The following is a 13,581-nucleotide window of genomic DNA, read 5'->3' as shown; positions in this document are numbered from 1 at the left end:
TTTTTTTCTTTAAATACAATTTTATTAAAACTGTTCCTTTTAATACCTTGTAGAAATCCATCACCTTGGAGACATCAGAAGCTGCTTTCTTCAAACCAAAGGAAGAACAGGTACTTCTCCAAATCCTGCTTCAGCAGAATTTTTTCTCACTTTTAACAATGACAGGTTGGATTTACTAAGTTACTGTGAACTTGGCAAGATTTTTCACTTTGTCCTTTTAAAAGTATGCTTTAAAGAAAACTACTTTCATAAACAGACAGTAACTACAGATAAAGGGTCGGCATGCACCAAGGGGCTAAATTACAGGATAACCACAAGGACATTACTAGATTGTGCTTTTAAGAAACTACTCAGAGACACAACAGCAAACGCAGATAAGAAGGAAAGACTACTCGCAACTGAACAAGGGTTAAAATGCCAGGGATACAACAATTTCAGGTCATCTGTCAGCAGACTGATACAGTTTAAAATTCACATTCAGCATAAACAAGACAATATGGCTGTGGTGATGGGGGACAAGCTACAGTACCATGCCTGAACTCTCCTAGAAAGCTGGTGTGCTGATGGCGTGACTCTGACTCAGGAATTGGGCACCAGATTTGAAAGTCTCTTTTTAGTACACTGGGTGATCTGCACTGTGAGACAAGTGGGGTTGGTATCTGTATCTGTGGAGATAGAAGAAAAACCTCCTTGCCTCTGACAGTGGTGAGCAACGACATTAATAAGCCTTGCTTTTTGGGGTCTGATATCAGCTTCCTCACTCAGCAGTTCCGTATAAGGCTACTAGCACTTCTGACCTGGTTCTTTCATTACTAGCCTTCCTGTAACAAAACAGCAGAGTGCACCAGCAGATGGGTCTACATGAAGGCTGACAGTTTGGTTACTTACACAATACATACATTACACTGTTGGGACATTCGTATATGTCCTTTATCACAGGATCAAAGTGTTTTATTTATGCCTTTGGCACATGCATATTTGTTTACTGGAGTCAGGATTTTGTCCTGCATGGTCTCCAATCCAGTTTTTATTTAAAACTACAAGACTATATGCTTTTCTTAAAAAAAAATAAAAAAGTAAAATAAATAAATAAATAAAATCTTTCTCAGGTTTGACACATGATTATTTGGGTATTTTTGGCTGTGTGGAAGGTTTTTTTTAGGCCAAAAAAAGAGTGCAGACAGATACTTGGTAACTAATTTGTGCAAAAAGTCATGGGAGTTTTAACACTTATTGAAGAAATGGGCTTAATAGAAAACATATCTACTTAATAGTCCATCTTACTTCATTGATGAGATGTGCAGAACCTTGCTTTGTATATTTACAGCAGGTTAGGACTTACCCATTTTGCATCTGTCTTCTGCTCCCTACAGCCTTTCCTATGAAGTTATTTTGACACAGTCCATTTTAATACAACATGAGGCTTCCCAGCAAACTGCCACTATTTTCATTTTTCAGCCATACAAAGCATTCCCAAAGCCATATGTACTTTTTGAAAGTAAATCAGGCAGGTATCATTGTGGGGTTTTCACAGATACAACTAAAAACCACCATCTCTTGATATATTATTTTCATGAAAACGTATTAATAAGGAATACTTGTAGTTTTTTTACCTTTGTGTGTTTAAATTATATTTGGAACAAACAAAAAAATCAGCCTGTAACAAATTTCAGCATAACAAAGATCCATGGGATCACACATACAACAGGTGACCTTCCCCTGTCACTTAAAGCTCCTGCTCTTACTAAGAATCTACCTTGGGAAACATACTGACTTTATTGTTTCTGCTGATTTTTCTTTCTGCTTTACATTTAGGCTGTTTTGTCTGGATTAGCTCTTCAGGTGTATTCCCCAAAGGAGGCAGGAGTCGCTTCTTACTGTTTCGGTTTTCTGAGAGCCACTGGGGAGGCAGCTCAAAGGGTCCAAAACCAAACTGTATGGAATACTTGTCATTTACCGTATCAGCTTCTGTGACCACAGCCGGCGCCACCTGAGCTGTAGAGTCTGCAATTGTCTGTGGTATAAATTTGTGAACCAAAGTCTCTCCTACTTCTAAACTGGTGGTAGGAATTTCCTTCTGTTCCAAGTCACCAGCACCAACAGATTTGGTCTCATTCTCCTCATCTTCTGCTGGCTTGAAGATTTGTTGTTGCCCGATATGAAACATCTCCAGAAGCTGGCTTCCTGAACGGACACTGGGCTCCAGATTAGCATCTGCAAAACCACCTGAACTGACAATATTTCTCCTGCTATACCTTTGGTGCAGCTGTACTAGTGTCCCCACTAAGCACTTTCGTACTGATTTGTTCACAGTTAAAAATAATAAAGGATTGGCCAGCAAAGAGACCTTGGGCAACCAGATGGCAGTGAGGAACAAGAAGATTGAAATATCTGAAATATTGAGTATGGTGCGGTAAATCACCAAAGTTACATAGGGGACACTGCAGAAAATAAATATCATAACCATGGAAAGCAGCATGGCATGAAGCTCAGCTTCTCGCTGGGAGGCGTAAGGTATAGAAATTGTATTCTGAGGGGTCCTTAATGCAGCTATGATGACTTTTTTCTTCTGGCTGGCACTCAGTGCCCTGCGAATAAGAATCATAAAGAGAAATACCACAGCCACTGGTACAATCACTGTGGTGATGTTATAGATGATGACATATATCAGGTGGCCAAGGGAGTAACTCCAAGATTCAGAACAGGTGGACATGGCATAAATATCAGACACGTTGGTTACAGCAAATACTGGAATGCTGGCCACTATTGCATGGGCCCAGATATAGATGACCAGGTCTCGGGATTTTGCATCAGATATTTTTCGTTCCAGAGGGTATAAAACAGAGTAGTACCTGTCAAAAACCAAAATAAAATAAAATTACAACTGATTCAATGCAAAAGGTGAAATCTGTAATGAACATAACGCTTAGGAGAAGCTTCTCAGGAGCTGTCTGAGCAAAATGCCCCAAAACCCTAACTGGGTTGCCAAATAACTACCAGCTTATGAGGAAAAAATAAAGAACAAAAAGAGAATGCCTTTGCAGGCCTGTCTGTGGAAAAAAAGTGAATAGTCAAACTTCATGATCACATTATGGTGGCAAACGATTCTTTCAGTAAGTGGAACTGTATCACTTCAGCTGATGCATTTGAACATTAGTTTGAAGCTTTCACTATTTACCTGTAAACAGGACAGTATATTGCACACAGCACAAAATCTCAGAAAATGTGATGGAGGCATAGGCATGTTGCATTGAAAGGTCATACTCATAGTTAATTTGAAAACCTGCTTTATGATAGATTTTTTCCTCTGGATATTTGGAAAAAGCTGTTGGTCACAAATTACACGTACTCCTCTACTGGAAGTTTTGTTCTGCAGAAGCTCTGTATGGCAAGGCCCTGAGCAAAAGACCAGTCCAACACTGAACATTCTGTGTGCATTAAAACATGCACTTCAGATTTTAGACACTGCTTCATTGTTTGCTTACTACTGTAGACTTTTAAGCTCATAGAATTTTCATGACAAACCTACCCTTTTACACTTACCATTATAAGCAGAAGCGGTTTGTGCTTTTTGTGAGTAAGATTGCAAGTTTTACTCATGAAGGGCAAACGATATGCTATTCCAGTGCCAACACTGGTATGCATTACAGAGAGTGATACTGCATTTATCAAGGCATTAACATTCAAGTAAGAGACATACCACTTTATTAGGTATAGCGTTTAGTTTGTTAGAGCTAATGTATTGTGTGGTGAGACACAGTAACAGACTAACAATAATTTTATCTAACATGTATAAATGCACTGGTTCAGTAATGTAAACTGTATTAAACCAGTATCTACCTTTCCTTAAAAATGTCTTACTTACTGTCACTTACAAGATGATAGAGCTGTTCATTTAGGTGTAATAAGTGACTGCTAATAATAAGCAAACTGAACTGAATCCAAAAACTTAGACAATCCAAAGGGCCACTTTTGATTTAGACTGATCTACATACAAAACCTCTCAGAATTAATTCCGATTGTATTAATACTGAGGGATTTTTTTAAACAAATCTGTATTTGAAATTTGAAATAGATAGACAATCTACCTCAGGCATTGGTGAATTATTCTAACAGGCAATTGCTTTCAACTTCCACAGTTAAAAATGCACCTTACCTATAGTCTGAAGTTGTCGGCTTTCAAGTTCCATTACTGAACAAAAATTATAAACAAGAAAGAAAGGATAAAAACTTCTCTGAAGACAAATCTATAGACTCAAAGTCCTTTATAATTGTTCAGAGATATCAGAGTAAACTGAAAAATAAAGGGTTCTGATGTTACAGAGAAAAATATGCCAATATGTTCTAGAAAAAAGCTGCACACAGTGAGGAAAGCACTCAAAGATCAATATGGAAGATATAAAAGGGTTTCAAAGGGAGAAATAAGAAAGAAAAATCAAGGATCCTGGCAAATTTTCTCTCTTACCTGTCAAGAGCAATGGCTGGAAAACTAAGGATGGTCACTGAGCAGAAGACTTTGTGCAGAAACTTGGCAATTCTGCAGAAAAGCATCGTATAGATCCACCAGCAGCAGTGTGGACTGGCACTAAGGGCAATGTCAAAAGGCACGCAGACTAGGCTGGCACAGATCCCCGAGCAGGCCAAATTCTTAATGAGTCTGTTTGTTACAGACTTGAGTACTGATGTTCTGCAAGTTGACCACAGCACCATGATGTTACCTGTGAGTAGAGACAGGAAAGATAAAGCAAAAATAAAAATCATAGAATCATAGAATACTTAGATTTGGAAAGGACCTTAAGATCATCTAGTTCCAACCCAAACAAACAAGCAACCAACCCTTCCACCCCCAAACCCAACAATAATTTTCACAGTTCTGAATGTTCCCCGGTACTGCAAACAAAAATGCTTGTTTGGAGTTTGCCAGGAGTCACTGATTTGAACCATCACACTGCTCAAACTAAACAGTGTGTAATGACTAGTGGCTTTATAATTCAGATAACTGAAAACAATTATTCCCCAGCTATCTCTTCCCATCTTCTAGTGATGAACGAATTAGGGAATTTCAGAGGAATATGTTTAAATAGGATACCCAAACCATGCTTTTAGATGCTTATGTTAACTCCTGCATTAAATGAGCCACCCTGAATATTCAAATATATAAATTTGCTAGTTTTCATATTTTACTAAGTAGTGCATAATTCTTTTTAAAAGATAAAAATACACTGCAAGTAAACGTAAAGATAATTGGAATATAAATTAGTTTTAATCTGTTTGTGTTCTGTAAATGCATCACAGCAGCTTGGTTTTTCCACTGGCCACTTCAGTGACACAGATGGGCCTGTGTGAAACCACATCCAGAAGAATTTTGTCTTTTTTTGTCCCCCGCAAGAGTTTTTATATATACATAATGACCTGCAATTAAACAAATGGGGCAGGCAAAAAAAGAAAAAAAGACTTAATGCACGTAACTTCACAAAAGTAAACACAGAAGGCAACTCACTTCTGGATATTCAAGCCCTGCACATTTGTTTCAAATAGGGTGAATGGCTGACTGTGAAGCAGAAGTACAGAGAAAAGTCAAATATACACAGTGAAAGAAAACAGCATCTTAAGCTGCTGACTGAGATGAAAAAGCAGCTGCAGTCCCCCCTACTTCTCTCTGTTGACACTACCATTTTTTGGCTTGATTTTTCCTCTAACTGATAAAAACCCCCACATAAAATGCCAGCAAGGTCATATTCTTGTTCACATGGCTGACGTGTATACCAAATCATAGAATCATAGAATCGTTAGGGTTGGAAAGGACCTTAAGATCATCTAGTTCCAACCCCCCTGCCAGGGGCAGGGACACCTTACGCTAAATCATATCACCCAAGGCCTCATCCAACCTGGTCTTGAACACTACCAGGGATGGAGCATTCACAACCTCCCTGGGCAACCTATTCCAGTGCCTCACCACCCTAACAGGAAAGAATTTCCTTCTTATATCCAACCTAAACTTCCCCTGTTTAAGTTGTAACCCGTTACCCCTTGTTCTATTACTACAGTCCCTAATGAGAGTCCCTCTCCAGCATCCCTATAGGCCCCCTTCAGATACTGGAAGGCTGCTATGAGGTCTCCACGCAGCCTTCTCTTCTCCAGGCTGAACAGCCCCAACTTCCTCAGCCTGTCTTCATGGCAAGTACTAAGAAATACCAGAAAGTCAAGCTTAGCTTCTTGATAAAACAGTGCACCACTTCAATAGAAGCATGCAGCATTAACTTCAAAATCCACCTCACGGACATGCTATTTCAGTCTGCAGTTCGTGAATTTGGAATTCAATTTTCTATATACTGTGTTGCGTCTTACACAAATTTCTTTTTGGTAGCTGACAAAATATTGAGTTATATATTTACTATCTGATGTGTTTTAAAGAACAGAATCATCATCTGGTTTTGGCAGGTGCTTTGGGCTTGACAATGTATTTCACAGGCAGTCTTTAATCAGTTGTATTTAAAGCCTCCTAAGTTGCTAGGAGATATTCAGTCAACCAGACCACTTGCTTTCAAGAATGTCTCTGACTCTCCAGTCTCACATACGTTATTACAATGCCCTGGAATACGGGAGGAGTTGGGTTGGGTTTTTTTTTGTTTGTTTGGTTTGGTTTTTAACTTGAATCTTTCATCTGGTTTGAACTGCACTGATTTTGTAACCCTACCTCCAAAGCAAGTTTCACCTCCATTAGAATGAATATAAATGCAGAATGGAAAAATAAAAAAAATAAGAGGGTTTTTCATTAATACTTCAGAAGCTGCTATAGAACTCCTGAGCTATTCTTCAGGGTCCTACAGAGGAGTTTCATTCAAGACTACAGATTTTCAACTGTTGAATTACTTCTACAAATTACATCATATTGTCATTTGTACATCAGAGTCACAAGGAAATTAAATTAGCCCTGGTGCTGACTAATCCTAAATAGAAGTGGAAAGAATAAAGTGTAAAATAGAAATACTAGTTCTAAGATGAGGAAGAATCCCTTAGACAGACACAGTAAAGTCAGAGCCTGAAAGGGAAAGAATGGATTAGCAGAGAGAACTGTCCACTTGAAAATTAGTGAGTATCTCTCAGTGAAACATTACTTTTCTACTTGCAACTATGAGTAACTTGATGAACCAGATCAGCTTCAGTATAGACTGGTAAATCGTTCTGCTGATGCCTTCAAATCAAATATTTCCCTCCATGCATCTCAAAGCCACCTACTCAGATAAAAAAAATTACACCAGGAACTCGCACAGCATTAAATATTGAGAAGCTTCAGAATAAAACTGCATGCATTTCCCATTTTGTTGCTTCTCACCTTTCCATGGAAAAGCATAACAACATTCCAGGCAACAAGGTAATTCAACAAGCATTATGGCAATTGCACTCTGAACCTTTTCACAATGTCTAGAGGCACTTCCCTGCTCTGTATGTATTAGTCATTCACTGTTGATCCTGTGAAAGACGCTAGTCTAACACCAGTATTCTCCTTGACTTAAAACTGTACTAGAGGCTGTTGCACACTCCGACAGTGGGCAAAACTGTCATTTTCTACCATGAGTTAGTTTCTGAGATATTTCTGCTTGATAACTGCTCTAGGGCTACATAACCTTGGATTCAAACTTCTTAACAGGATTGTACTGGTTAGCTGGGAGGCAGCCAGGAAAAGCTGGAGTGAACAAGCAGCTGGAAAATGTAGCATCTTGCTGTTTCCTTGAAGTCAATACTGCCTAGGACAGGAGTGTCACTTATAATTGATCACATGTGACAAAGCATATCCCATATTCGTTGTACAGAATTCCACAACTAAAAAAGATGAAGTGTTTTCATTTAAAAAGGAAAGGCATTTTTTTGGTCTTCTCAGAGAATGAACATTTATGTGTACATAAAATGCTTACTACACCTAACGATAGTTGACAAACTTATCAGCACACAGACTAAGTAAGCAGGAGGTAAGTATGCAACTTCTCTGTGCCTTTGCAAAATTCTCAGACTAAAAGAGAAGAATAGGAAATAGGTAACCACTGTATGAGAAGCAGCTCTTTCCATGTTTAAAGCCTGCCAAACAAGGTTAAACAGAGTTCATTTTATCCTCTTCTATTACTGTAACTATAACCATTCAATAAAATCTCCATGTACTATACACCAATTCCACTGTATTCAGATTTGAAAAGATGGTTGTTTCCAGTCATGCCCTACTGTTAATTGAGAGGTATCACAGATAAGCAGCCATACAGTACATGAAGTTGCATAGAAGTACACCAAGTAAATAAAAAGGTCCAAGCACAAGTATGCTTCTAACCTTTGTAGTGTTTCACATTCCCTGTATCTGCAAGTAACATTCTCTGAGCATGAAATGTTATCAGAATACATTAGTCTGATTCAAAGCAGCAAAAAATACTTCTGTTTCTCTTTCAAGTTGTACTCTCCTTGGATTTCACTGCCTGACACAAAGCATTGATGCAGGCATCAACAGGTGAGCTAGTTTTGAAATACTAGCTCTTAGCAGTAATTCAAATAACATGAAAGATTCTTAATAATAGCTCTAACAAACAGAAGGACAATCCCCATGGAAACCAGAGACAGTTACTTAAAAGAAATGCATTTGCCATGCAATCATCGAGTTAAAAAAAAAAAAGGAAGAAGAAATAAGCTGTTTGTCGATTAACACATGGAACCCAATCCATTAGCTGGGTTTGACATTCATCTCACATTTTTATTAACATTAATTGAATGTTAATATAATTGAATCAAAACAAAGTCCACATTCTAGCAAAATACTCCTCCTTGCAGCTTGCTTCCCTCTGCTTTGATTTCTCTCCCACCCAGAGCGGCATTCTCAGGATCCAGCCATCTTTCCCAGCAAAGAGCCTCTGCCCACCCCACCCACACTTCATGCAGGATTACAGGAAGGAAGTGGCAGCACTCTTTCTAAAAAAACAACACAGGAAGCAAAGAAAAAAGGTTAGGAACTGAGCCATTAAGAAATTAACTGAAAAAGTCACAGCATGATGAACTAGAAAAACTTCCCTTGTTGAAACACCAGGATGATTACATTCCCAATCCTCAAACTCATTCTTTCATACTGTTTTCTGAGGTATTTTAAGGAAGGTTTTTTTCTGCTGAACTTACTATGCTAAAAGACAAATCTCACTTAAAAAGTGTATCACTGGAAATATTTTTGGCAACCCCTGAGAGATAGCTATCAAATATCCCTCTTAGGTTAAAACGTATATTGTTTACTTATTCATCTCCAGAGGGAACAGGGATCCGTCAGGATACATGTTGGCTTACACAGCTGGAAAAAATGTCTAACTTTATCACAGAATGGTTGAGGGTGGAAGGGACCTCTAAAGACCATCCGGACCAAAACCCCTGCTCAAGCAAGACCAAATTATTGTAATTTTTTATAATTCTTGTATATTTTAGTTTAAAAAATACAGTCATCAGACTGTCAGAATTGCTTTTATAGATGAAAATTAGAATGTCCTGAAACCATATTTAACTTTTTTTTACATTCTAGCTGCCAGGGTCAAAATTCAGTGATAAAAAGAGTGGGCAATAACTTAGTTTGGGGGGTTTTAACATATTTATTTCCTTTTCAGTTTGTGCACATGTGCAACCAGATGTTTTACATCCAAGATGAAGTGTCTGATGCAAGAGAACTACCTTGGAACAAGATCTGCTGTATACCAAACTTTTTTTTTTTTTCCACTTCATAAAACAGGTGATCTCCTTAATTTTAAAATTATATTTCTAACTGCTATTCTTGGAATTCCCAATCACATGTTCCTACTTTCATCGTAAGTTTTGATGTAGAACTATACTATGTAAAATACTTACCATCAAGCTCTGATCACCAAACTTGGCTCTACTGAACTGCATCAAGCACAAATTTGCTTAGTACAGAGTAGTTAGTTGCAAAGCATTTCAGTATAGATGTAAATTATACTGGTTTTTTAGAGTGTTTATTTAGTGTGTTTCTGCTCCCAAGTTACACAGTATAGTTACACAATAGAAGAGATTTTAAGGAAGGAGTTAGTTCATAGCAGCTTAGTTCCAGAAAATGAACATAAGATTTCCTTGTAAAAACAGGTAAATCATTGACTTTTGTTGCAGGATTGCCTAGGATTGTCAAGTTTGCAATACTGCAGTATTGCCAAGGCCAACACCTGCCTAAACAATCCACTGGCAGCAGCTACTCTGCCTTGTTGTGAAGATGGAGTAAAGTTAGGAAACATATTTGAGGAAATTTAAAATTGTTCTTACAGAAAGCAGAACTTGTGTGCTATGGTGGTATTCGTAATGTCAAAATCACTTCGGTAAATAATCATTAATATAATGCCATTTCTGACTTTTTTTACTGTTGCCCTTACTACTTTATAAGTTTATCGTCTGTGGGCAGATTCTAAATTAATTGCACCATGCTAAAGTCTAGGATGCCCACTTGCATTTCTCTTACATATGCCTACTGAAGGGAGGTAAGAAAGTCCTGCACTGGTAATTCTCTCCTTCTTCATACCCACTACCACTTTTTCCCAACTCATTTTTTGTACTTATTGTCCATTAAACAGACATGATTTCTGGGCAGCAACAATCATTTTCTCCCTTTTGATAAATTACAGTCCTTCAACAGCCACCATGATCAAGGAAACAACCAAACCCACTTATTTTGCTTAAGTACAGTCAACCTGCCTGAATTACTTGCCTCTATTTAAAAATGGATATCCTCAAAGTACCTGAAACTCTTTAAGCTTCTTGGAAGGAAAAAAGTTTAAAGAATATTGTGTCTGCAACTTCTGGAGCTTGGATTGCTCCCATGTCAGGAAAACATGACAAATGTATAGCATTACCTTTGAAACCTAAGATAGGAAATTTAAAAAAATTGAAAAAAAAAGAATGTCCAGATTTACTGCCCTATCCATCAGAGGAATACAAATCTTTTTAAAGTTATTAACTTTTTGAATCACAGTGCCTAAGGGACCAGCTTGTTTTACTTATTGTGAAAATATAACCAAAAATTTTTAAACCCAAGGACTTTACATGACCCCCATGAGAGTCCCCCATGACATGAGGACCAATGTTTTTACCTCCTCTACAGAGGAAGGAAATAGAAATAAAGGAAATAGGTATAGAACAGCTAAAAATACTGAATATCATTATCAATGTACATGAAATCATTAGCAGAAGTACTAGATCCCACATCATCTTTGCCAAGCAGGTATCACATCTAGTGAATCATCTGGCCTTTCTTACATGAGGCTTTGTGCCAGTCACTCTCAGAGAGCAAATCCGACATTGTTATTAAAACACTACAAGGCTTGAAAGCGGGTAATTTTTCTGAACAGCCAGTCATTGTTCATCATCCCTGGTACAAGGGGAATAGCTTTTGTCCCTTTGTTTTCTAAGGAACTCAGAAAAGGGCCATATTGAACCTGTATGTTATGAAATGACTGAGGTGATGCAATAGTAGCACATCTTACACAAGATGATGTCAAGCAAAAAGGAAATAACTTGAGCTCCCCGATTGTGGTGCTGAATGTAACTGTAAACAGCAGTCAACACAAGGAGCAAGCATGTTTAAGTTTTGTTTTTAAATAACAATGCTCTCCACTGATACATCTTTGTAGACAGCCTGTAGCTGTGTCTGTTGGTAGCATTCCTACGTACATCCAGGCACCTCTCTTCAGATGGTCCTTTTTGTCTGACTTTGCCCATATGCACCTGCAATCCATATGCAGGCACTTTGGTGCAGTCACTGAGCTGTGATTTTTCATGTTGCAGATGCAGCTCAACTTGGTTTGTTTACAAGGCCAGCCTCACTCTCTAATCGGTTCTTCCAGGAGAAACCTGCAGGACCTTGGACCTCGGACCTCTCTGCATGACATGCCAAGGTCAGATCCAGGAGGAGAGTGACAGTTTTGCACTTGTGAGGCTGTGGGAAAACATCTTTTAGAGCAACTCTAGCATTTGGATGGGGCTGCAAGCTGCTCCAGCATCCACAGCACACAGGAACAACCATCCAGCTTCCCCTCTGGACATGATGACCCCCTGTGCTGTTCAGAGCCTTACTACCCCCTGCCTTCACCCTTCCATCTGTACAAAATGCTACCAGACCAGAACACAACACAGACATGGCTCAGCAACACTGTTCTTATGAAAATCATTTTTTCTGTATCCAATACTTTTCCAGTTGTTCGCTTAAGATATTAAGACAAAACTCAAATTAGTTGCTGTAGCATAGTGGATATGTGAGATCTATGCTGTCTAATAGTATATAACCAACTGGACAATTTGATTAAATTACTGGGTAGCTGATTTTCCCTGGCTCATTTGTTGAGGCAAAAAGCAGAAATACACTCAATTTTAAATGAATGATACTTAATGGAGGAGCACAAGCCTGTGGTAATTACTAGTAGTTGGAAGACAGACTATATTTTACTTGGTAATTGAGGCTATCTTGCTGCACTCATGATTAAAAAAATAATTCCTACCCATTAGCACCAATTTTCATCCTCCATTGAAGCTGAAATTACAGAGTTTGTAGCTGAAAGACACCATAGTAACAGCTATTTCATAGAACAGAAATTATTTTCTGGCCTACCCCACAGCCTTGTCACTTTCTTTTTTCGCTTTATACAAGTAAGAAAGATCTGATGTAATTTCTGCACCGGTTTGACTGTGCTTCCCTTTCTCCAAAGTGCAAGGTTATCAGAAACAAAATTACATTCTCCACATAGTTTTGCCTTGCAGCAAGCACCAGCTGGGTGTACTGGATCTTGATTCTTTACACACAGATGTCTTCAGACATAAATTACATATTTTTAATACATCCTGTGCAGAGGGATTAATTACATTATATTTAGAAACAAGTTTTTTTCCCCTCCCTCCACAGCTGACTGTAATGAATGGCTCTCTCCACTCCTCCCAGCCCTGTGAAAGGGCTCAAACACTTGCTAGGAAGAAGAATGTACTGGGGACTCTGACACACCTCTGAATCACCATGAGTTCTAAACTGAAAGAAAAAAAAAAAAAAACAAACCTTAAAAAACAAAAATCGGGATGACCCTAAATCAAATACTTTTTTGTTTGTTTTTTTTTTAATATCACATGGAAAACTATTCTGTTTACCAGAGTGAGGCATTTCACTGAAGAAATATGTATTTACAGAACAAATTGGATTTGTTCCAACTTGCCAGAGGGAACAGATGAATTCCCATGGGATACCTCAGGGCAAGCAAAGTGCTTCACTGTCAAGATCACAGTGACATTTTTGGCCTGACTGAATGTAAGAGGTAGGGTTTTGGTTTGTGTTTGTGTTTTGGGTTTTTTTTTTCCTTAAAACACACAGAGCCCTGAAGTAAAATTTGAGATTTTGTTGATCAAGCATTTCATTTACAAAAATGATCTTTGATTGAAACTCTTGTTAAATTTCTTTTTCTCTCATTTTTCTACAGTCCCCATCTACAACAGAACTCCATTGCAGGACTTCTGTAGTCCTACTCTCCAGCCTGCTTTCTTTTACTCTTTTAATAGCTGAGTTCACTTTTCTTTGCTCAAAAT

General features: G+C 38.2%; 1 protein-coding gene across 2 annotated transcripts in view; it reads right to left on the bottom strand.

Annotated features, from left to right (window-relative positions):
• GPR176 (G protein-coupled receptor 176) overlaps window positions 1–13,581 on the bottom strand; it is a 41,066-nt gene continuing 27,485 nt past the window's right edge. For both annotated transcript variants that reach the window (XM_062619300.1, XM_062619301.1), the window contains 2 exons: window positions 4,466–4,718; window positions 1–2,852 (listed from right to left, as the gene is read on the bottom strand). In XM_062619300.1, coding sequence (XP_062475284.1) covers window positions 1,745–2,852; window positions 4,466–4,718 — 1,361 coding nt within the window. In that variant the 3' untranslated portion in view covers window positions 1–1,744. The remainder of the gene's footprint in view (window positions 2,853–4,465; window positions 4,719–13,581) is intronic.

The sequence above is a fragment of the Pezoporus occidentalis genome, unplaced genomic scaffold, assembly GCF_034315485.1.
Source record: "Pezoporus occidentalis ecotype Australia unplaced genomic scaffold, CSIRO_AGI_Poc_V1 ctg21, whole genome shotgun sequence".
Taxonomy (NCBI): Eukaryota; Metazoa; Chordata; class Aves; order Psittaciformes; family Psittacidae; genus Pezoporus; species Pezoporus occidentalis.
Note: the sequence above shows the minus strand (reverse complement) of the source record. Positions and strands in the feature narration are given on the sequence as shown.